Genomic DNA, 24,532 nt, shown 5'->3' with positions numbered 1-24,532 from the left:
AAACACAAGACCTCATACGGTCTTGATATAATTTCAGAAAGAATTCTGAGAAGTTGTTTTAACGTCCTCAGTGATATGTATATATAATGTATCACTAGTAAAAGGAATTTTTTCGAGAGAGGATAAAATATGAAAGTGGTAAGCTATTTTTAAACAAAGGGGACGAGGAAGAATTAAAGATTTATCGCCCAGTTTCGTTACTGACATCTATTTCCAAAATATTCGAAAAAGTAGAGTACAGTGATACCACATTTAAGTAGAAATAACTTACTTACATAATCACACTTTGGAGTCCAGAAGGGTTGCTCGACTGAGAATGCTATTTATACATTCACCTGCCAAATTTTACGAGCCTTAAATCATAAAATGTCGATAGTGGGTATTTTTGTGATGTTTAGAAGGCATTTGATTGTGTAAATCATGTTATTCTCTTAGAAAAACTTATGTTTTGTGGAACTGATGGCTTTACACACAGCTGGTTCGAATCATATTTAAAAACCAGAATGTAAAATGTTATGCTGAATAATTCAAGCAATGTTGAGAGGGGAGAGAATATTAGTGCATGGGGTGAAATCACAAAGGGATTTTCAGAATGTTCAATTTTGAGTCCATACCTGTTCCATATATATGTGAATCAGCTTACACTTAACATTCAACAAGCAGAACTGGAACTTTTTGCAGATGATACTAACGTTAGAGAGAAAGACACAGAAGAGGTCGTCAATGATGTTTTTTAAAGAATTATTATATTTTTCTCTAAAAACGGGCTCTCTTAATTTTGAAAAAAACACATTATGGTCAGTACGCTACTATAAGTAGCTGTACCAACAACTGATGCAGCAAAAGTACGGGAGGTAGTAAACAGGGTAGGAAGCTCCAAATTTTTATATGTAAATATTGATGAAAGAAGCTGGAAGAAGCGTATAACTGAGCTACACATAATTAAGTTCAGCCGCTTTTGCCTATGTTGTAGTTGCTTGACTTGGAATCAAATGAATCAACGTTCTGACATATTTTGCACATTTCAGTTCAATAATATCTTGTGAATTAATTTTCTGGGATAATTCACCACTTAGAAAGAGATTATTAAAGCACAAACGCAAGCAGTAAGAATATTATGTGATGTTCACCTGGGGTCGCCATGTAGGTATATCTTTAATAAGCTAGACATTTTAATTGCACCATCACAATATGTATGTATATTCCCTAATGAAAGTTTTAAATATAAGCTAGAATGGTTTCTCCTGAAAAAAATGTATCTATTCGAGGACAAGTTTCATTTAAAAACTGATAGCCTGTGGTTTTTTTAAAAAAATTGTAAATATAGTTCCATGTTTAGCACTAAAACATACGTTCACTAATGGTTACACTGATCACGTACACGTGTCGTATAAACTGACTCGTTCCGCACCATTTCGACAGAAGGTGTCGTTAAAATGATATGTGGAACATGTAACTAACTAAATAACTATCAGCGATGACCTGAGAGACATTCAGGAAATTCAAGGTTGCTACTGGTATCGCCAGGTACCGCCAGTAGCACTCATAGATACAGGGGTGACTTTGGTGAGCTGTACTTCTAAATAGAGTCTTTTGATGCGTTTTAACTGAAACTGGCAAATAATTACGATCTATATTGTATTTAACGAATATTTTTAAGAATTTAGAATCCACAGCTGAAACAGATTCTCAAGACTATACTTTTGAACTTGGACAAACTATACCCAGACTTTCATAAAACCACAGAAAAGAAAGGAAATGTTAAATAATGAATGAGGGACTCGCAGGATTACGCATGTAATGAGGAAACTGGGCCCATACGGTAATGTCATTGGTACTAACACTTCATTCTCCCGTGGTTCAGTTTAGAATGGTGCTAAATATTTGACCTTTATATAAGTGAATAAATTAGCCACATCTATAAAATTCATAAAATACTGAAGTCACTTTAACTTAACATTGTGTATTAATGGACATTGAGATCCAGATAACGTGTTAACGTCACGTTTTTGTAGTCGCTATCACAGGTAGACAACGATGGGCAGATGATCAGCAATTTGTAGCTTGCAAAGGTAATTTTCACAGATACCTATTTCAAGTGGCAGATATATTGCTGCTTGAATCTCAAAATTGCAGTGATGTGTGTAGTGAAATGAGGTGAAAACAAAATAATATTCGCAGAGTGCACTAGAAGTTATCAGCAGAAATGAAGTACTCCATATTCACAGAACTCTTCAGTAGTGATACTTATTATTACTAACTATTTGAGTACCTGGTACTGCCCCAGTATGTACGAATATTTATTCCAATTTTCTATTGGTCCACCTCATCCTTCCCTCTTTCAGTCCATCTCATCCCACTCTCTCCCTATCTCCTCCTCCTCCCTCTCTACCTATCTCCTCCTAACCACTCTCTATACAACTCCTACTCAGATTTCTATGAGTCTGCTCCTCCCTCCTCTCTCTGACCATCTACTCCATCCCCATCTGTCAGTCTGCCACTTCCCCCTTTGAGTACTTCTCCTACTGCTCCCTTTATGTCCTCCTCAATCCCTCTATCTTCTCTTCCCCCCCCCCCCCTCTCTGTACATCTCCTCCTCGTCCCTCTCCATCCATCTCTTCCTTCACTCTAACTCTCGCCATCTCCTCCTCACTCGCTGTCTGTCCACCTCCTCCTCCACCCTCTCTCAGTTTGTCTCCTCTTTCCGCATCTCTGTCCACCTTCCCTTTATCTCTTCATTTCCTCCTCTCCCACTCTCTGTCCATCTCTCCTCCTTCATACCAGTGGTCTTCTCTCTCCACGTTAGGAGGTTGCTGGTTCTTACCCTCTCAGTATTTCTTTCCAAGATATAAATAATATGTGTAACAAGTTTGGTGAAATCGATCGACCAGTCTAATAGTAGTATCTTACCTGCGACTTTGCTCACATACGCTCATGTCGCATGTATTTCACATATATTTAATATATTTCACACATATCTGTACACAAATTTAACTTTTATCGCTAGTGAATATCGCTCTGTAGTTTCGTTTTCACGCAGATCGATGTGTATGATGTCATATCTCCTGTAACATAAGGCGTACAATCATATGGTTTTGGAGGCACATTTAGCGCCTTATGTGGACACTGTCTGTGATACCTGTTGCAAGTAGAATTAGTGTTTATCACGTCTTATCTCCTGAACTTTTTGTAGTACGATCATACAATTTTGCAGATACATTCAGAGGTATATGTGAATATTGTCTGGAAAAGTGTCGTGTCTACAATTAATTGTAAGGAAGTAATAAAATGTCGAACCCGATGCGTCTGCTATACTGCACGAACAGTGAGAAACGGAGTAAGTGGTGAACTTTTCCTCTTTCATCATTTTATGTGGGTGTTAGCGAGAAAAAGTTTTGTAAAGGTTTGAAATTATCAATACTCAAATTCAAATACTGGATGAATAAAGTTTGGGTTACACTCGTTTTTCACCCCCAGCCCCACCCTAGGACAGGTAGTTGGTTTTAAGCCATAAAGCCATTCTCTCCAGACAGTAAGTGATATGTGTACCAAGTTTGTTTTTATAACGGTTCAGCGGCTTAGTTGTCAAGGGTTGTGCAAAAATCTGTTGCATTTGAACTGTAACATCGTGCTAATGAGTACTAAATATGTTTCAGCTAAGCAACAGTGTTGCATCAGCGCCAATTGGATCCCTGCTCACAGGAGAGGTGTTCCACGTGTCCGTTAAGGCCATCTGCCTGACGTTATACAGCACAGTAACAGCTCTCTATGGCTTTGTCCTGAAGAAGCTGTTCCAAGTGGTGTCGGACGGCCTGGGTGCTTATTACTCCTTCTGGGCGTTCTCTTTTATGTGCTTTGTCTGTGCAGTGTACATGTACAAGCTGCTGCCCGAAACAAGAGGAAAGACCTTTGCACAGATCAACGACGATATGGAATACATCACAGGTGGACATGTTGACGACGACAACAAAGATTCAGTGAAGACAGCTTCTGGATGAAAGTTAAAAAGTGCTTGTTCTTTTACCTAAGTTAATGACAATGCAGCGAAGTAACATATTTCATTCTGCTTCACACCTGTCGTATCACTCGAAATAACTCGGAAGGGAAGAATCAACTGAATCCAAGTTTCCATTAAGGAAACACCTAGAAATGTCACACAGACAAACCTGATGTACGTTTCGTAGAAACTCAGAGTATATGATATTTCGGAAAAAGTTTTTACGTCATGTCATTCTCATTATAGACAGTATGTTCTTCACCAGTCTTTGTATTGTAACTTTGACAACTGCAGTTTCTGTATGCATATTACAATGTATTATAGACGATCTTTGGCACATTGTAACAAATATGATGTGTGCGTGATGTTTTTCACACATCAAGAATTTTGTTTTCTGGGTGATCTGTTTATGAATAGCTGTATCTTAACGATATTGCCGCATCTAAAATTCCGATGAAGGAAAGCACCGCAAGAGAAACATTCAATAAATCGGAAGTGATTATCTAATAGTCGACCACACGTATTTCTAATGGCAGCAGATGGTCTGTTATTGACCCTAAGAGAGTGAAAGACGAATCTAGCTTTGGAAGAAATTGCTCAATCGTGATACTGTGGACATTTCCATGTGATCTTATAGTATTATTGCCAAAGTTTGTGTGTAGTTTAAATTAAACTTCCTGTAAGTTATTAGATTTGCTTTTATAATGATATTTAAGCGGTATTCCCGTGCTTGCAGAAAAATGAATTTGCGCTTGCGAAGATCTGATTTTCATTCAGTTATGTGATCACAAAGTTAACTGTTCTTTCAGCATTTTACTATTCCTGTGACCTAAATCTGTTTACCTTTCTAATGCTGTAGACGTTGTGAAACTATCGGCTTTTTTAATTAATTGTGACGTGAATTAAAGAAGTTTGTTCCTTACCATAGCTCCTTCTGATAGTTTCAGCAGTGACTGCAGATGTGTGCTTCTTCAGACGAAAATTGTCTTTGTTTTGTTTTTCTTAAAAAATGTGAAATATGATTAAAGAAATGGCTCAACTCACTTTATTTATTAACAAACTAATTTTCTTCTCAGATCCTATTTTCTAGAACGTTTTTAACAATAGTACCAAACAAACATTACATACAAACATGAATGTCAACTTCGTGTCTTTGTATGCTGAAGCACTATTCTCTTTTGATGCACGGACTGTAACGTTATTTTGACACAAACCTATTTCAAACAAAATTAATGTACAAGATTGCACGAAATACATCTCTTAGCTACTGCAAATGTAAGCTTCTCTAAGAAGCGACTACTAGCGATAGTAAGGGTAACTGTTAAAATGGTCCATGTTACAAGATGGGTAGTAAAATAATCTAGTGACAACACTTCATTTAAGACTTTCCACGACCGCATTCATAAACAGTCACGATACGTTACTTTAACACAACCAAACATATAGACAAATGTAGGTGTCCTGCTCAGTATACAAAGGCTGCTATATACAAGAAGACATAACAGCTCTATTGTTAATACGGTGCCCAGTCCACCTCTATCGATCTAAAAGTTCTGTGCTCAGAACCTGATGAGGACAGTTTTAAAACTGAACTGATGATATGAAAATCCAATATGGCGGTGGAAAGAGGCTTAAAACTGCTAGATGACCGTGGAGGGAAATGATAAAAAGCGGGAAGGTGGATCTACCATAGTTGTTCTAGTGGGAAAAGCTAACACAGTAGCACATGCAATTGAAAAAATCCAAGGTGACAGAACTAGCCCCCTTGTACTACAAAAGTACCCAGACCTATATATGGCTTTTGCATGGGTGGAAGCCTCTCTGTGTATTATCTCATATCATATTATTTCAGCTGCTTAAACTTAGCAGTCTTTCTAGACATGCATGGTATCGAATTGAGGGCTAGTTAAGGCTTTCTCTGCTTTTCATCTAGCGACCAGCAGCACCCATGTCTGGACGTGTGCATGTGTGTGTGTGTGTGTGTGTGTGTGTGTGTGTGTGTGTGTGTGTGTCTGTGTGCACAGGCTTACAATTTTCGTCATGCACGTACTATAAGCCATAATATATATATATATATATATATATATATATATATATATATATATATATATATCAATGGGTCAAACACACATTTCCGTCATGTATGAGGCCACAGCGTGTAGAACATATACAGTTGTCTTAATAGTCTGTCTTAACACAGTCTATGTAAATGTGCTGTGCCTTGGCGCAATTACAGTAGTTCACATCTGGTGATAACTCCACACTTACTGTGTTTCTTGACGTTCTTTACATTTTCTTCGTGATATTGGCACAGTGATCTTCAGGCACTTAAGATGTGTTCACAGTCGATATATCTTTTCCATATTTTCCAAATGATTATTCTTCAAATAAACCATTACATACACAATGAGACAAGTGTATGAACGAAAGCCATCTTTCACATTTCAGTTTCTACCATCTACAGCTTCCAACTTTTAGCCACGTGCAGTCCGAAAGCGACCACGTAGCTTCCAAGTTACATTGCCCTACACGCTAGTCATCTCCAGAACATAAACTATGCAGACGCTCTGTGTTTAATTTCACAGTTAAACAACTGAGTGACTCTGCTACATAGGCCATGGATAACATAGACTGCGCATGACGTCATCACACTGAAACCAACATCTAAGTCACGTGACTCGAGACAGGACGCAGTTTTAGTTATTACGCACTGCATGGAGTGGAGTTGACAGCCACAGTTTTTCTCATTTATAACTGAAATCAAGCATTGATTTTAGTAAGAAAACAAATAGCCTTATTGCTATTATGGATGTAGTAGTTCAATTAACCTGATGTCTCTGAAATTCATAATATTAATGCCATGCATATCGTTTTTACATTTGGCCACGTGAAACATACTGTCAGTTCTGTTTACAAGCAACAGAATCACAGTTCTTCAGTGCATACTTATTTTTGTTGCACTGCGAGGCTTTTAGTCCACCATTTCCACAGGAGTGAAATACACAATATCTGTTTGGCAGGCAACATTACCTTTCTGACGATTCCTCAACAAAATTTGTGAAATATTTTGTTATGCTTCTATAAGAAATTGAATCTATTTATAACCATAAGGTCCGCTTTTTACGCAAAATGAGCTTTATATTTTATGATTTCTGCCACATAGTAATGCCTATATGTGAAGCAAGTAAAAGATTGCCAGTTTACATTAAAGGAATCTCCTTAGAGAACTTAACTGATTCACTCAACAATAACAGATTTTATAGGGAGAACTAACACTCTGCACCCCCCCATAAACCATGGACCTTGCCGTTGGTGGGGAGGCTTGCGTGTCTCAGCGATACAGATAGCAGTACCGTAGGTGCAACCACAACGGAGGGGTATCTATTGAGAGGCCAGACAAACGTGTAGTTCCTGAAGAGGGGCAGCAGCCTTTTCAGTAGCTGCAGGGGCAACAGTCTGGATGATTGACTGATCTGGCCTTTTAACACTAACCAAAACGGCCTTGCTGTGCTGGTACTGCGAACGGTTGAAAGCAAGGGGAAACTACGGCCGTAATTTTTCCCGAGGGCATGCAGCTTTACTGTACGGTTAAATTATGATGGCGTCCTCTTGGGTAAAATATTCCGGTGGTAAAATAGTCCCTCATTCGGATCTCTGGGCGGGGACTACTCAAGAGGACGTCGTTATCACGAGAAAGAAAACTGGCGTTCTACGGATCGGAGCGTGGAAGGTCAGATCCCTTAATCGGGCAGGTAGGTTAGAAAATTTAAAAAGGGAAATGGAGAGGTTAAAGTTAGATATAGTGGGAATTAGTGAAGATCGGTGGCGGGAGGAACAAGACTTTTGGGCAGGTAAATACAGCATTATAAATACAAAATCAAATAGGGGTCATGTAGGAGTCGGATTAATAATGAATAAAAAAATAGGAGTGCGAGTAAGCTACTACAAACAGCATAGTGAACGCATTATTGTGGCCAAGATAGACACAAATCCCACGCCTACTACAGTAGTACAAGTTTATATGCCAACTAGCTCTGCCGATGACGAAGAAATTGAAGAAATGTATGATGAAATAAAAGAAATTATTCGGATAGTGAAGGGAGATGAAAATTTAATAGTCATGGGTGACTGGAATTCGGTAGTAGGACAAGGGAGAGAAGGAAATGTAGTAGGTGAATATGGATTGGGGGTAAGAAATGAAAGAGGAAGCCGCCTGGTAGAATTTTTCACAGAGCACAACTTAATCATAGCTAACACTTGGTTCGAGAATCATAAAAGACGGTTGTATACATGGAAGAAGCCTGGACATACTGACAGGTTTCAGATAGATTATATAATGGTAAGACAGAGATTTAGGAACCAGGTTTTAAATTGTAACACATTTCCAGGGGCAGATGTGGACTCTGACCACAATCTATTAGTTACGAACTGTAGATTAAAACTGAAGAAACTGCAAAAAGGTTGGAATTTAAGGAGATGGGACCTGGATAAACTGACTAAAACAGAGGTTGTACAGAGTTCCAGGGAGAGCATAAGAGAACAATTGACAGGAATGGGGGAAATAAATACAGTAGAAGAAGAATGGGTAGCTTTGAGGGATGAAGTAGTGAAGGCAGCAGAGGATCAAGTAGGTAAGAAGACGAGGGCTAGTAGAAATCCTTGGGTTACAGAAGAAATATTGAATTTAATTAATGAAAGGAGAAAATATAAAAATGCAGTAAATGAAGCAGGCAAAAAGGAATGCAAACGTCTCAAAAATGAGATCGACGGGAAGTGCAAAATGGCTAAGCAGGGATGGCTAGAGGACAAAATTAAGGCTGTAGAGGCTTATCTCTGTAGTGGTAAGATTGATACTGCCTACAGGAAAATTAAAGAGACCTTTGGAGAAAAGAGAACCACTTGTATGAATATCAAGAACGCAGATGGAAACCCAGTTCTAAGCAAAGAATGGAAAGCAGAAAGGTGGAAGGAGTATATAGAGGGTCTATACAAGAGCGATGTAATTGAGGACAATATTATGGAAAAGGAAGAGGATGTAGATGAAGATGAAATGGGAGATATGATTCTGCGTGAAGAGTTTGACAGAGCACTGAAAGACCTGAGTCGAAGCAAGGCCCCGGGAATAGACAACATTCCCTGAGAACTATTGACAGCCTTGGGAGAGCCAGTCCTGACAAAACTCTACCATCTCGTGAGCAAGACGTATGAGACAGGCGAAATACCTTCAGACTTCAAGAAGAATATAATAATTCCAATCCCAAAGAGGGCAGGTGTTGACAGGTGTGAAAATTACTGAACTATCAGTTTAAAACTGCTGCAAAATACTAACGCGAATTCCTTACAGACGAATGGAAAAACTAGTGGAAGCCGACCTTGGGGAAGATCAGTTTGGATTCCGTAAAAATATTGGAACACGTGAGGCAATACTAACCCTACGACTTATCTTAGAAGCTAGATTAAGGAAAGGCGACCCTACGTTTCTAGGATTTGTAGACTTAGAGAAAGCTTTTGACAATGTTGACTGGAATACTCTCTTTCAAATTCTGAAGGTGGCAGGGGTAAAATACAGGGAGCGAAAGGCTATTTACAATTTGTACAGAAACCAGATGGCAGTTATAAGAGTGGAGGAACATGAAAGGTAAGCAGTGGTTGGGAAGGGAGTGAGACAAACCCTATCTCCGATGTTATTCAATCTGTATACTGAGCAAGCAGTGAAGGAAACAAAAGAAAAAATCCGAGTAGGAATTAAAATCCATGGAGAAGAAATAAAAACTCTAAAGTTTGCCGATGACATTGTAATTCTGTCAGAGACCGCAAAGGACTTGGAAGAGCAGTTGAACGGAATGGACAGTGTCTTGAAGGGAGGATATAAAATGAACATCAACGAAAGCAAAACGAGGATAATGGAATGTAGTCGAATTAAGTTGGGTGATGCTGAGGGAATTACATTATGAAATGAGACACTTAAAGTAGTAAAGGAGTTTTGCTGTTTGGGGACCAAAATAAATGATCATGGTCGGAGTAGAGAGGATATAAACGTAGACTGGCAATGGCAAGGAAAGCCTTTCTGAAGAAGAGAAATTTGTTAACATCGAGTATAGATGTAAGTGTCAGGAAGTCGTATCTGAAAGTATTTGTATGTAGTGTAGCCATGTATGGAAGTGAAACATGGACTATAAATAGTTTAGACAAGAAGATAATAGAAGCTTTCGAAATGTGGTGCTACAGAAGAATGCTGAAGATTAGATGGGTTTATCACAGAACAAATGAGGAGGTATTGAATAGTATTGGGGAGAAGAGGAGTTTGTGGCACAACTTGACTAGAAGAAGGTATCGGTTGGTAGGACATGTTCTGAGGCATCAAGGGATCACCAATTTAGTATTGGAGGGCAGCGTGGAGGGTAAAAATCGTAGAGGGAGACCAAGAGATGAATACACTAAGCAGATTCAGAAGGATGTAGGTTGGAGTAGGTACTGGGAGATGAAGAAGCTTACACAGGATAGAGTAGCATGGAGAGCTGCATCAAACCAGTCTCAGGACTGAAGACCACAACAACAACAACAACACTCTGCACTCATCTTTAGTTTTGTATGACGCTGTCAGAAACAAATCTACACCACGAAGGACTTTCTTACTGGCATATAATCTCACTCAAGATCTACTGGAAGTGTTTTTAATGCTGCGATAAGTCGTGGAGGAGCAGAATAACAATCCAGCACTCTGAAGCTGCTGCCAAGAGATTTTTGGTACGTATTCAGATTGGTACATATACTAGTGCTAATTGCTCTACCATTGTAGTAACTAACGAATATGATTACATACATCATCTAATTTCGTATACTTTGTATTTCGCTAGAAAACTGAACAAAAGACTAGAGTGCCACATTTGGCAAATTTCACAATGTTCTAAAAATTGTAGTACCGGTATCTTGATCATAGATAAACAGAGGGACTTCATCTGTTATATCCAATGATCACGTTTATCGTTGAAAAATGGGCCAGAAACTATTACACAAATGTGAATTTTTACTGTGAAAATCCCTTTTAAGAAATTAGTTACCTCCGCTTTGCAGGACATAACGAATGACGTTTTTCTTCAGCTGAATAAACATGTATCAAACGTTCCTCCCCTTGATAAACACATTAATCAACTGAGCAAAAGCTGTACACACTGAGTATTGTAAAATAAGGCTACATGATGAAGTGAGACTCCACAGCAAGAAGCTACACCATGCTCTGATTAGGAATGTCTACACAAAAATAGATCAGTGATTTTTGTGATATTTTTGAAAATACAATTCCATATACATGTAGTGTCACCTACAGCTACAAAAGTTAACTCACCTATGGCTAAACTGTAGTTTTTGTGTTTATTGTGTGAAATAAATTAATGATTTGAGTAGCCTTCTATGTATTTTTCTTAAACTCCGTTGCCGACAAGTGACAAATGAGTGTCTTATATTTGTTTCAGTGTCTGATTGCGAATAAATTTTTAAATTTCTCTATCTTAAAAATGTGTCATCGTCTTAATTTTTAAGACGACTGTACTATTTTTTGGCATTACACAAGCGTACGATTCCACCCGTCTGCTTAGACCCATGACGTAATCAATATGTCGGAAACGGCTGTTTCCAGCGTATACAAAATGACAGTGACGTCACTACATACACATGTCAACAAACGCAAACAAAAATAAAAATGATAGTAACGCCTCACTCCAAAAATAAATTGAAGCTAATGGGATATCTGGGGAAAATTGAGGGTTTAGGGCGGGGACAAGCTACATATAGAACAATAAAAAAACACCGCGCCATCCCAAAACAGATAATATGTAAAAGATTTTAAATTACAGCATTCCGCTACACCAACAAAACGACAGGAATCGGATATTTCCCTTGACCTATATAGCTCAACATCAGATACCAATGCCAAAAATAAACACCTACAACCCCAAAAAGTGACCTAACCGCAGTTATCGATAGCAAAAAGGCAACACTTACAACTCAGAAAAGTGGAACCAAAACACTCACAACTCAAAAACGAAATATCCCATAGTCACTACATCAATTGAAACACAATCGATCTACCATAAATATACAACACACAGAACGTCACAATTACTATGCGATAAAACCAAAACAAAAATTACTTACTAACAAAAGCCGCCAATACCATTTAAGTACCCACACACCCGCGCGCCGACAACGCCACGCCACAAACGTGACACCTAACATATTCAGCAATAAGACTGGACATCTACAGAAACTGTATGACAGACATCATATCATCACAAATCTCCGAACGTAATGATACACTCTCATATCCGCACCTAACGAAAAAGCAATAAATAAAAGTTAGACTTCTTTCTGCACAAGAAACACCAAACTAATCAGACCTAACAAAAGAGCCAAACACATAAAAAGGAAGAACATTAATCACTCACTGAAAACACTTCCACAACCCACGTTACCGCACCAACTATCTAAACTCAAAACCACGTTAGTAAGATGACAACCAAACCCAAATGAACCAAATGCCACAAATTAAACTCAGCACGTCCACATCCACTACCAGTGGGGCACCATCAAATACAACACGACATCTGCTAACACAACCAACTAAAAAACTCCGCCTCCTGGTGACATCGCATACCCCACCATTACATCATGGGACAAAGCAGACGGATGACATCGGACGCTTCCATTTTTTTTTTCTTCTTCGCCCTCATATAGAGTATCCACTACAGCAAAAACTGGATTAAATAAAGTTAATTCTAAAAGTTCTGGGTAAGTGATACAGTGATAAATTTCCACAGTAGAAGGATATAAGTTTTGCATAATTGCTGTTTTTCTGCGATACATTAAGTGCTTGTATTAAGTTGATTCTAAATGTTATGGGTAAGTGATACAGTAATAAATTTCCACAGTACAAGGATATGTTTTGCATAATTGCTGTTTTTCTGTGATAAATTAAGTGCTTGTATTATTACCATCAGTCCTTTCACTTTTCTTTTGTGTTAATCGCCGATTTTAGAATTCTGTTGAGATATTTCGCACTAGGGTAGGAAGCGACCCCCCCCCCCCCCCCCCCCCGACACTTGACCAGTAAAAGCTGCAGCCTGAACACACATACAAATTAATAATTATCCTGTTAAAAATGGCTATTTATCTTACTCTTCTGAGAGAGCTGTTCGTCTATAGGAAATATACAATAATATTAAGACAAACACAGTTGTATCAAGGTAGATTAATTTCTGTATAAAGTGTTTAGGGTGTATATTGCTGTCCATGTAAATGGCTATTTTTTTTTAGGGGTTGTTGAGCATTGGTGTTATCATATTTTCACTCTGCTGTAAATGAATCCTCTGGGGAAGGCCTTTTTAAGTAAATAGTTTAGACATATGTAGTAAATAGTGTCTATTCAACAGAAGTGATCAGCAAGATTATTGTGTAAATCAGATAACCACACATTGCGCAGAATGCTTTTTAGGGTTCTTGGAATTCTTACTTCCCGATACCTGTACTCCTTAATGATTTTTCTTACGATATCAAAACAAGTTTCAGGTGAATTGTAATGTACTTAACACAATACAAGGCAATCAAAATCATTTTCATGTGCACTTCGTATTCTTACCCAGTGTTCCGAGAGCAGTAATGGAGTCTGCTGCAAAGGTATGATATCCAGCAAGCTCCCATCTAACGGAAAGCAAGAATCGGGAATTTCTACTAATTCAAAAGAAAACTATATTTAAATTAGCCACTCTGTTTTCACTTGAAGATCTAGATTCAATAATTAAAAAGTTCTATTCGTTACTTAGTAGGTATGAATCTGTGCTGTAAAGCTATATGTTAAATAGTAATGCATTACAAGCAAGACTCAGGGTTTGCAGATATAAATAAGTATTCTGTTTGAAAACATCAAGTGTAACCTAGTTAGTATTAAGCTACCAGTGGGAGCCAAACAGGAAGTATTAAGTGTAACTGTGAATGCTGCAGCTTTTTTCAAAGTAGCAACTTCCTTTTTACTTCAGCTAACTAGCTGCTGTAGGTATGAATATAGCTATGCAGTATGGAGGTAGGTACATTTACGTTAATACTGACTGTCTACAATTTTTTTATTGTTATTGTAGGTCTTGACTCATTCCACATCGCTGAGGGTTCTCAATCTCCACTGTAATTTCGTTCCGGATCAAATTTTGTGCTTTGTATTACCAGCATAATTAGTGACCTTCATATATGCCCACAGATGTCTTCTTTTGATGCTACACGTTTCTAAAATGGATGGAAGTCTCTACTGTGAAAGGGAACTATTTCAAAATCCTTGCAGAGGTATTCCCTTGAGTCGAAATTTGATGAATGATTAAGATTTTGAGACAACATATCGTTAATATCTAGCTCACTACACAAATATAATCAACGTTTTGTAATACATTACTCTTCCTATCTTGATATCGCTTCGGTAACTGTAGTGGGTTAAGCAAAAGTCAGAAAATATATGCGCTTATTTTGTGTAAATACCTGACATTATGCATATATACGAATTTCCTTTCTTACAAAAGGAATCGTTAGAAAACTAATGCTGTGGGCAAAATTATTATTTTGTCTTCCACTCCTATGGAAGCGGTGAACTACAAGAATTCACAATGAAAAAATACTAGTACTCACTACAAAACAGTGATTCTGACACTTGTTAAAAAGAACACAGGTCGAATTAGTTGTCAACAGTTGAGACACCTTTCGGTCGCAGTGTAAGAAACTCGACCGACAAAACTATATCACGTGTGCTACTGCATGATAACGCACTCTGTTGATTTGAAAAACAAAACTATCAAGGAGATTGATAGGGAAGTCATTTCTCAGGCACTTGTCCCTTTGATCGAATACTCGTAAAATTTTACCTCTCCCGCTGTTGATCGATGAAGGCTATTCATTCCTAGACGAAAATGCTCTGCAAACTACTCTGGTTTGATGACATCGTTAGAGCCAGCAGGTTTCTACAAGCGTAAAATTTGTAAACTGCTTGAGCAATGTCAGATTGTTTTAGAAGTTGTGAAAAAATATACAGTGACTGATTAATTTCTCTTTGATGATTACTGCTATGTTCAATAAACTAATGGAAAACGTAATTACAATATTCATTGTACTAATACAAATTAAATTCAACTTACGACAGAAACATCACGACGGCAGACTACCTTTATAAAGCATTGGAAATGGAAATGCCGTGTGGCTAGGGCCTCCCAGCGGGTAGACCGTTCGCCTGGTGCAAGTCTTTCGAGTTGACGCCACTTCGTCGATTTGTGTGTCGATGGGGATGAAATGATAACGATGAAGACAACACAACATCCAGCCCCCGAGCGGAGAAAATCTCCTACCCAGCCGGGAATCGAACCAGAGCCCTTAGGTATGACAGTCCGCCGCGCTGATCACTCAGCTACCAGGGGCGGACAATAAAGCATTAAGCGCCTGTAAGACGATTGGGCCTATTTTAACACGAATTAGTACGATTTACCGACTTTTGACTTTGAAAAGGTCTATATTTACTTCATGTCCTGCATCATACTAAAGTATTATGAAAATGTGGCAGTTCATAGATAAAATTCTGTATTCACAACAACAAAACATATGTCGGCGGAAAGCAAAACTGGCATTATCAGTTTAGCAGTACCATAAGGTTTTCGCTCTGACACTAAGCGGTACTGAAAGTAGCAAGACGAGTTTTACTCGAGCGTTGTCTTACGATCTCCTTACTGAGTTTCTATCTGCCTGCTTGTAGCTCCGCCACAAAAAAGTCTGGCTTTCAGCGAGTGTCGAAAGGCGAACGAAAGCAGCTTGCAGCTGGTAGGCAAGCACGTTGTTCAAGTTTATCGTTGATCCATTAACTCATTTTTATTTTTTTTCATACAGAGGGCAGCTAACCCTCTGACTGCACACGCTGAGCTACTGTGCCGGCTAAGTGCGACCTGAGGGTCTTATTTATTTGCCCAGTAGCTGCTGTGACAGATAAACGCATCGCAACATAAGAGACGAGTGTAGTTGTATTCCCTGTGTGGAATGACTTTTGTGGACTCAAAAGCATTAACTGATATCCTTATGTAACAACTCAAGAGAAAATAACTCACATTATTCAATTGAAATGACACAATAGTATCAAGAGAATTAGCAAGATAGTTCCGTGCCATCAAGGAAGCAACTCGTCGGTCACAGAGTTGCCAAAAGTATTCTGCATTGTTGCCAAGTTTCAGTTATACCACCAGGAAGTATACCAGCTGATGTATTCTGTGAGTAACCTCGGAAGTGACTAGAGCTACGTCTCAAAATTGGGGGTGGCATGGGTCGGAACATCCTCATTATATGTCAATGAGTCTTATTCACATTTCTGTAACTAGGTTCAGGGGCTAGAGTGTAATTGCTTGTAATACATTGATGCACTGAGTGCAAACGAAATGTTATAAAGTACTAACTGCGACGATTATTTGTGTCTTAATCGGACCGAAACCTTGAAAGCGTATTCACCAGACGCGATTGACAACTTTGGAGCTTCTCCAGTGGCTGAGTTGGCAACGTATGTTTGCTATAGAATATTGTTATTGAGATCAGTGTCATTGGCACACCCACCAGAAGACAGGTATGACCAGGCTTCTTGTTGTCAGCTTTTCTAACGGATTTTCTGCCTTTGCTCGAAACGTGAAGACTTGAGGTGGATTCGAATATTCCATGTGGCGAAAATTGATATTTCTATTCTTCCAGCTCTAACATTAAAAAAATAGTTACAATAAGCTGCAGAAAAGCGCCTGTGAACCAACAATTAATAATGCAGTCATAATTAGTGGAATCTGTCAGCCGATAATTGTGAAAAACTACTATTTTCATCTGCATAGCACCGCAGTATGAAGTCAAGGGTTTCGTAGGATTCCTATACTTAATTTCGTTATGATCGTTTTCAATGACAGTAGAAGAGGAGCAAAACCATCTGACTTGAAATATGCTTTGCCAGTGGGATTTGAATCTTTGGCTACAGTTGCAGCAGCACATCCAGTGAGGTATCAAGACTGTGAGCATTCACTCATTGCTGTAATATAGGCTAGAGCAGAAAGAAGCAGGTTTCCCACAAAGTAAACGATGAGGGACACTGTGATTAACGCATAAAGTAACCATCTCGCAAACGAAGACTTTCCAAATCGCTGTCACTTATTAAACATGAATTGTTCAGAAAGAACAGACACCACACATATATGCATATATGTGTGGAAGGAATAGTAGATATTTTAGCAGGTGGTAGTATAGACGATTGTGTAAAAAAATTTCCATATAAATTTTTCCACATTTTATTGAATACAGGTGTACAGTTATTAGTTCGTAACCCTAACAAACTCAAAGCAAAGGCAAATGAGGACGTTCAAAGTTGATTTTCAAAAATTCCCCACCAACTTCAATGCACTTTTGACTTCTCTTGTAACACCACATGTAGCTCTTCTGAGGTCGTCTTTGGGTTCTTTATGAGGGTTGCGCTATTCATAATCCGAACGATCAAATCAGCTGTTGGGTTAATTTTTCTTTGTAGACTTCGCTGTTCAACTATCCCCACAAGCAAAACTCCAAAGGGATAAGGTCCGGAGGAAGTGTCACCTGACGATTGGAAAGTACAGAAGCCCCGTCATGCTGGAGGAACATATGCATTCTTGTAGCCAAAGGAACCTCTTCCAATAATGCTGGAAGCTGATTTTCAAGGAAGTGTAGACAACAGGATTCTGTAAGGTCCAACAAATGAAACGAAAGTGCATTGAACCTAACTGTACGTACTCAATAAAAATTGGACACATGTTATATGACATTTCTTGTGCAGTTTGTCTATACCACCACCTCCTACAATATTTACTATTCCTCTTGAAACATCCTGTATAATTATTCATGTCTCGGCGGGCCATCGAAAGTATTCCACGTCAACCATCTATCAGAAACTATCTAGCTGCCACTACTAAATGCTGCTCTATAGTTGCGGAACTACTGGCTGTGTGCATACCAAATGTCCCAGCTGTCCAACGGGTGCCTTCCAGCCGGAGGGCCATCTGGCGGCCGACTTCAGCGATTTGTAGGTGCCTGCCTGGGGATTCATGGTCTCTAACTGGGCCGGCCAGCTACCGAGCCGCCGCTTCCTTTGCGTGGGCACACACTGATGCTGCTCGCTTGTGTTGTGTGGATGCGGTCGACTTCCGCAGGGGCTGCACGCCACGTGATCGGGGCTCTGATGCTGCGTTCCTCACCTCGGAGTGCTGACGGTGCGACGCTATCCCGCTGCGCCCTGCTACCACTGAGGAGACCACGGCAAGTGCCATCACCCGATTTCCCAGAAACTTTGGTCTGTGCAAGAGGAATCAAAATAAGGGAACACTTGTGTCGGCTTCTTCGTGGATACTCGACTGCTTCTGAACGGACAAAGTTCTCGCCGCAATTTGTAAGCCCTTTAGTACGTGGCAGCTTTAACTGAAGCTGCCGCACAATGGTTAGCGTCGCAGTTTAGTGATTTTGCAACCTTTGTTCGAAACCCGATTATTTTTTCTATTTTTTTCTGCGTATCTACCCATGCCCGTAAAAGATTACTATATGAATGCTTCTTACCAAATCAGGGGATACAAGGACGTTACATTAACTGTAAGATTGCAATTGGGTTTCACTAAAAGTGTCATACATTGTGTAATACATCTGTGAATGTTATTTTCAGAGGTAACACTCTTTTTAAATGCACATATTCTTACTTTTCATTCATATATCAGTTCTCATATTAATTCTTACATTTTGTTCTTCCGTTTATTGTTCAGGAATATTTGGTGCGTTCCCTTGCCTGATACCGATCGTAGAAACATTGGAAACATACAAATTCCGAATACCACGAGTATCGTGCGAAGGCAGGGTTGCTACCGTGGTATTTCTTTGTATGAATCTCACTCGGGAAACAAACATTGTCAACACTACTGGAGATTCCACGCTTTGGGAATAATTTCGCAGCAAACTAAGCTTAACGGATAATTTTTCCGCAAACTGGAGCTTGAAACTGATACGAATCAAGAAACACTACAGGAATCTCACCGCAAACAATTTCAAATAATTTCCTCATTCACTTTTTTTAATTCAGTCACCAGACAGACGACAAGGAGAAGAAAAGGACAACGTAGTCCCAGCATACTTTGGAAAACGTTTGTATAGTAATCCTCTATGGGTATGGATAGATAAATGAAATAAACAATAATCAGTTTTCGAAGACACGTCGGAAAAGTGTTAAGCCGTCACACTAAGCACTGTTGCACGGGTTCGGTTGAAAAAAACTATGTGCTAAAAGTATGTAAATTACGGCGGAAACATTGACTCGTTTTCCTTAGAAACGGTCGAGTATCTGCGTATAAGCCGACGCACGTGTTCGCTTAAATATTCAAATGTGTGTGAGTTTCTAAGGGACCAAACTGCACAGGTCTTTAGTCCCTAGACTTACAAACTACTTAAGCTAACTTATGCTAAGAACAATACACACACACACATGCCCGCGGAGGACTCGAAACTCCGGCGGGAGGGGCCCGGCAGTCCGCGACATTGCGCCTCAAACCGTGCGGCCACCCCGCGCGGCGTGTTCGCTTCTACCCTTCTTCCACTGAGCAAAGTTTCTGGCCAATCGGGGGATGGCACATGCTGTGTTCTCCTCGTGAGCTGAGCACGGTTTCCACACTCAGGGCCAGCGACCGAACATAGCTGCTGACGACAGCAATCAAGCCAGTTTAGCAGATGGAATGCTAAGCCAATGTCAGTTTCACTTCTGCGATTCATCAGCTGCCATCTACGTGACTCCAGCCCCGTCGCACAACTAGCCTATTCACATCACAGTCACAAGTCCTAGTGGATTACCTAGTTATACCGACCACCCTGACATCCCGCCACTATTGATGGAGGAAGTATTGTCGCTACTACAATCGGCTTCAGAAGTACTGCGGCCGCCTTTTTCTCTGTTCAGTGTACCAAATGTTATCAAGCTTGAAATGAAAGTGTCAATTTCTGTAACAGACAGACAGTCCTCTTTACATATAAAGTTCACGAAGCGTAATGTGGCTCACTTTTCTGATACACGACAGAGTGATGCAGACGGATGTGGATGCGAGTGCACAGGGAGATGGTTCGTGGTTTGAGTAGCCTGCTACTGACACATCTTGTGTAGTCACCCGTGCTCACATTGTTACGTTTTCCGTCTGTCCTTTGATAAACACGGCGTTACTCTTTGTCAGTGTCGCATACTGTCCGACAGCAAGCGAAAGCGAGGATGACTTGGTATTCCATTTTTCACAATTTTGTAGAGGTGTTAACTTCTATTATTATATTTTCATGGTACTTTCTTGAACGTCATGATGAAGTTTCGCATTACTCTTAACTGGTCACCGTGGAATCCTTGGGTTCTGTGGAACACAGGTTAAGATACTCTGCGCTAACCTGAGCAACTTAAACAAATTATAGCCTCCCAACATGCGTACTTTGCAGACTTTCAGAACTCACACTTCGAGCTGGAACAAATTTGCTGGACACAGAGCATTAGGCTAAAGCGACACAGGTCAAAAGTGAAGCTGATTTTTGACCTAAAAAGTAAAATCTTTCTCTCCAGGAAGGGGCGTTTTCATCATTTCCGGAGTTCAGATACATAGCGCGAAGTCGCAAGGCACACAGTCAGTTTGATGTCCGAAGAATTTTGGCCTCAGTGTATTCCTTTAAAACCTAGAGGTAATACCGTGAAGTTGTATGAAGTAAAAAGAGTCACTATTAGGAAAGGTTGGCTGATGGATTCGGGGAGGGGACCAAACAGTGAGGTCATCGGTCCCATCAGGTTAGGGAAGGACTAGGAAGGAACTCGCCCGTGCACCTGCAAAGGAATCATCCCGGCGTTTGCCTGAAGCGATTTCTAGAAATTACGGAAAACCTAAATCAGGATGGCCAGACACGGGTTTGAACCGTTGTCCTACCGAATGCGAGTCCAGTGTGCTAACCACTGCGCCACCTAGCTCGTTTTAGGAAAGGTAAATGGAAGAATTGTTGAGAGGATTCGGGACAGTGCATTTTATCTGCTAAAATTTTATGAAATTCTGTTTTCCATCTGTTCTTGAAGTACTGCTCCAGTATTTGGTGTACTCATTAAGCTCGCCTGAAGCAGACGTCCAAGGACTTCAGAGAGCTATATTAGAGGCTTAATAGTTACTGACCGTACGACAGTGTTACCTGGTTACTTACGATTGTTAAAGGCAATGCTGTGAACAAAGGTGTTATTTCTATCGCGAATTACTGCCCGTGAAATTTAGATAACTTGGGGAAACAGTAGGGAACTATTATACCGTCTCCACCATGTAACTGGCATAGTGGGGCTCATGGCAATAAGGTGTTTGAGGAATAAGCACGCACGCATACAAACTTTTTGAAATCGCTCCAATGTCGAGAGGAACAGGACATAATGGGATGGTATTGGCACACAATACTCTCCGTTACTCACCGTACACTTGTTTGCGTAATATGTAGCTAGACATCAGTCACCGATAGGGATTCGTGTATAACACCACCGTCTGCTACTGCTATACCATAACCTTAAAGTTGGAGGCAGGTCTGAAATAAAACTATCTTGTTGAAGCAATTATGGTATAAAGCAACAGAGCAGTGTTACCCTCTGAGAGGAATTTTATGTTGACCGTGTTGTACCTAACGGAGATAGCTTATTGGAAGTGAAAGTCAGAATTACGTAAATACTTAAACAGTAACAAACAATATTTTACCTATCTACACTGTTCAAAGAGTAAGGAAAACGGTCGCCATCCTAATTAGGCAAGAGAATTATTGACATTCTTGTTCAAGAAAATAGCTATGAGTAACTTTAACGGATAAACACAACCTATATCTTGCCACATGCGAGTGCAATGAACTCTGACACCTGCACATGTTCACGGTAAGATTGGAAGCTGAGAGAGCAGAACAGACTATTTGCATAAATATAACAGATAACAATACACACTATTACTTTTAGGGATTATTCAAACTGAATGGTCTTAATAACATTAATATTAAAATTCACTGTAGAAACATAAGTTGGACACAGGATCAGTATTACTTTCACACATTTTCCTAGCTGACATAAAATTGTAAGTGTAGTTTACTGAAAAATTATAAACTGATCACAGGTTAAGTCTCTCTCAACTAAATACTATTCTATTTAGAATAAAAGTTAATGTAATTCACTAACAGGTTACTTGTCACTGTCTTTTGAATAAAGAAATTATTGTTTTCATAAATAGTGATCTTTCTATTAATTGTTGATTATCATGAACATAAAGGATAACCTGTGTGTCCTATTACACTATTAATATGCACTTTCAATACCCAAAAGAAACAAGTGCCTAGGAAGCATGAGTCTATAACTTTCCACAACTGCAGTCTGCCACTTTTACTACAGTGAGACACAAAATTAAAATATTTGTAAGATACTGACTCACCATCTGCGATTTACAACAGGCAGCAATGTTATCATTTACTAAGCAAAACTTTATAAGCCTCAGTCTTAAGAATTTTTTATTTCGAAGTTGGCAACAACATATTAATAAGCAGTTTTAATAGGAAAATTATTTTCAGCAAGCATCATTTACTTTAACTCACACTCTTGCCACATTAACTTTAACTTTCTTTTTACTACGCTCAAGAGGCATTATTAGCAAAACACTGGGCTTTAATGTTCTTTCAGTAAGGACACTCGGTAATCACTGTAGTTCAAACGGAGAGGAACCTGAGAGATGTTATGATAAGGAAAAAAATCAAGGTAGGTCTATAAATTCAGTTATAAATTACCTTATATTTGAGCACACTAACACATCCGATAAGCTGATCCTTCACTGTACATTATTATAGTGTTCCATTACAGTGATTGCGCAATGTGGTGGCAACTGCATGTTGGTAGGTGGATTTGCAGGTAGAATTGCCGGACTCTGTCATTTCTTGGTGGCGATAATAATCAATTCCAGAATAGCTCCAGTTCTTTATCCATCCATACGAGGCAATGGAAAGTGGCACGGAAAGCCTCTCTCGGCACCAGTACAATATGCAGCTTTTACACGAGCAATTGACAGTTTGGTAGCTCGTCCCCGACTGACTCTCAATTCCACCTTTTCTATCTAGACCAACCACAACTTGCGCGCGCTACTAAGTTCCGTTCCCGAGGGGAACCACTACACCTTTTACTTCCCCGCATGGGGCCTCCCGGCCAACAATGCCATACTATCATTTCATTTCATTCACATACAAACTAACTAAGAACCCTAAGTGAAGGTCAGCAGTTTACATAACAGCAAACAAACATTTTAAATAAAACAGAACATTTGCACATATTAGTATTTCTACAAAAAATTATTCACCCAAATTCCAAATGTATACAGTAAGTTTTGTCTCCCTCCAATTGAGGCAAAGAATTTAAATTACGGATATACTACATTGCATAGAATCAAACCATGATATCAAAGTTTTTACAAAGAAAGGAGTACACAATTTTGTGTTATCGATTCAATCTAACAACCTTTACAAATACTCAATGTTATAACATTAAACCAAAACAAAAGGCAAAATAAATCCGTACAGAATTAGAGCTATGGTGTTACACGTGTAACGATCTACCTGAGAAAATTTGCTGTAATTTTTGTCTGCTCCTTCTTCAAAAGTCTTTTGCTGCTGTGCGACTGCTATCACAATCGGGTGACGTAACATCATTAAAAGGGTCGTGGTCAAAAGTCTATACAGCCTATGTGCAGCAGTTAAAACATGAGGAATGAGAGTTCACATCGATTAAACGTTGAATCAAAAGGAATGTATCTTTTCTTATGACAATAATCTGCGAATCAAGACACTAGAGCAATCTACAAATTTAACTCTCGTCTGTCAGTGAATACTGTTTAGCTCGACCGAAATGTTTTGTGATAAAATATCTTTAATTACAGTTAGTTGATTAAAAAATCATTTCTTTTGAGGCCTTTACATGACAGCTTTAGCTCTTAGACGTTCGAAGGGCGAGATAAATATCAGCATTGTCATTTATCAGTTCTCGCTTATCGGAAAACAAACTCTGAAAATAATTTGTGACAATTGTGTTCTTACATCCACCGTTTGCTGTCGTTCAGTTAAGGGTTAAATGACCAAGAATTCGCTTTTTTGTATCCACACGACGGGTGGTACTGAATGTATTGTCCCGCCGTTTTGCAGCAGGCACTTCGTTTCCAAGCACGATGTGGTTGCGCGACCGATCTTTGCAGTACCTATCTATAACAGCAGGTAAAAGTCGTTCCCTTCAGCATTTATTCATGTTCTCCTTGAATTCGTGCCGTTGTGAGTAAGCTGTTTGATAGTGAAAAGTAAAATGAATCTAGTTTCTGACATTGTTTCCTATTTTTAGATTATGATAATGTTTGGTTTGTGTGGTGCGCAACTGCGCGATTATCAGCACCCGTACAAATTCCCAACCTTTGCTCAGTCCAACCTCGC

At 39.3% G+C, this 24,532-nt stretch overlaps 1 protein-coding gene across 2 annotated transcripts in view; it reads left to right on the top strand.

The window, feature by feature from the left end:
• LOC126236618 (facilitated trehalose transporter Tret1-like) overlaps nt 1–4,751 on the top strand; it is a 96,271-nt gene extending 91,520 nt beyond the window's left edge. For both annotated transcript variants that reach the window (XM_049946071.1, XM_049946063.1), the window contains exon 3: nt 3,657–4,751. In XM_049946071.1, coding sequence (XP_049802028.1) covers nt 3,657–3,998 — 342 coding nt within the window. In that variant the 3' untranslated portion in view covers nt 3,999–4,751. The remainder of the gene's footprint in view (nt 1–3,656) is intronic.
• Nucleotides 4,752–24,532: the final 19,781 nt, after the last annotated feature.

Source organism: Schistocerca nitens, chromosome 1 (assembly GCF_023898315.1).
Source record: "Schistocerca nitens isolate TAMUIC-IGC-003100 chromosome 1, iqSchNite1.1, whole genome shotgun sequence".
Taxonomy (NCBI): domain Eukaryota; kingdom Metazoa; phylum Arthropoda; class Insecta; order Orthoptera; family Acrididae; genus Schistocerca; species Schistocerca nitens.
Note: the sequence above shows the minus strand (reverse complement) of the source record. Positions and strands in the feature narration are given on the sequence as shown.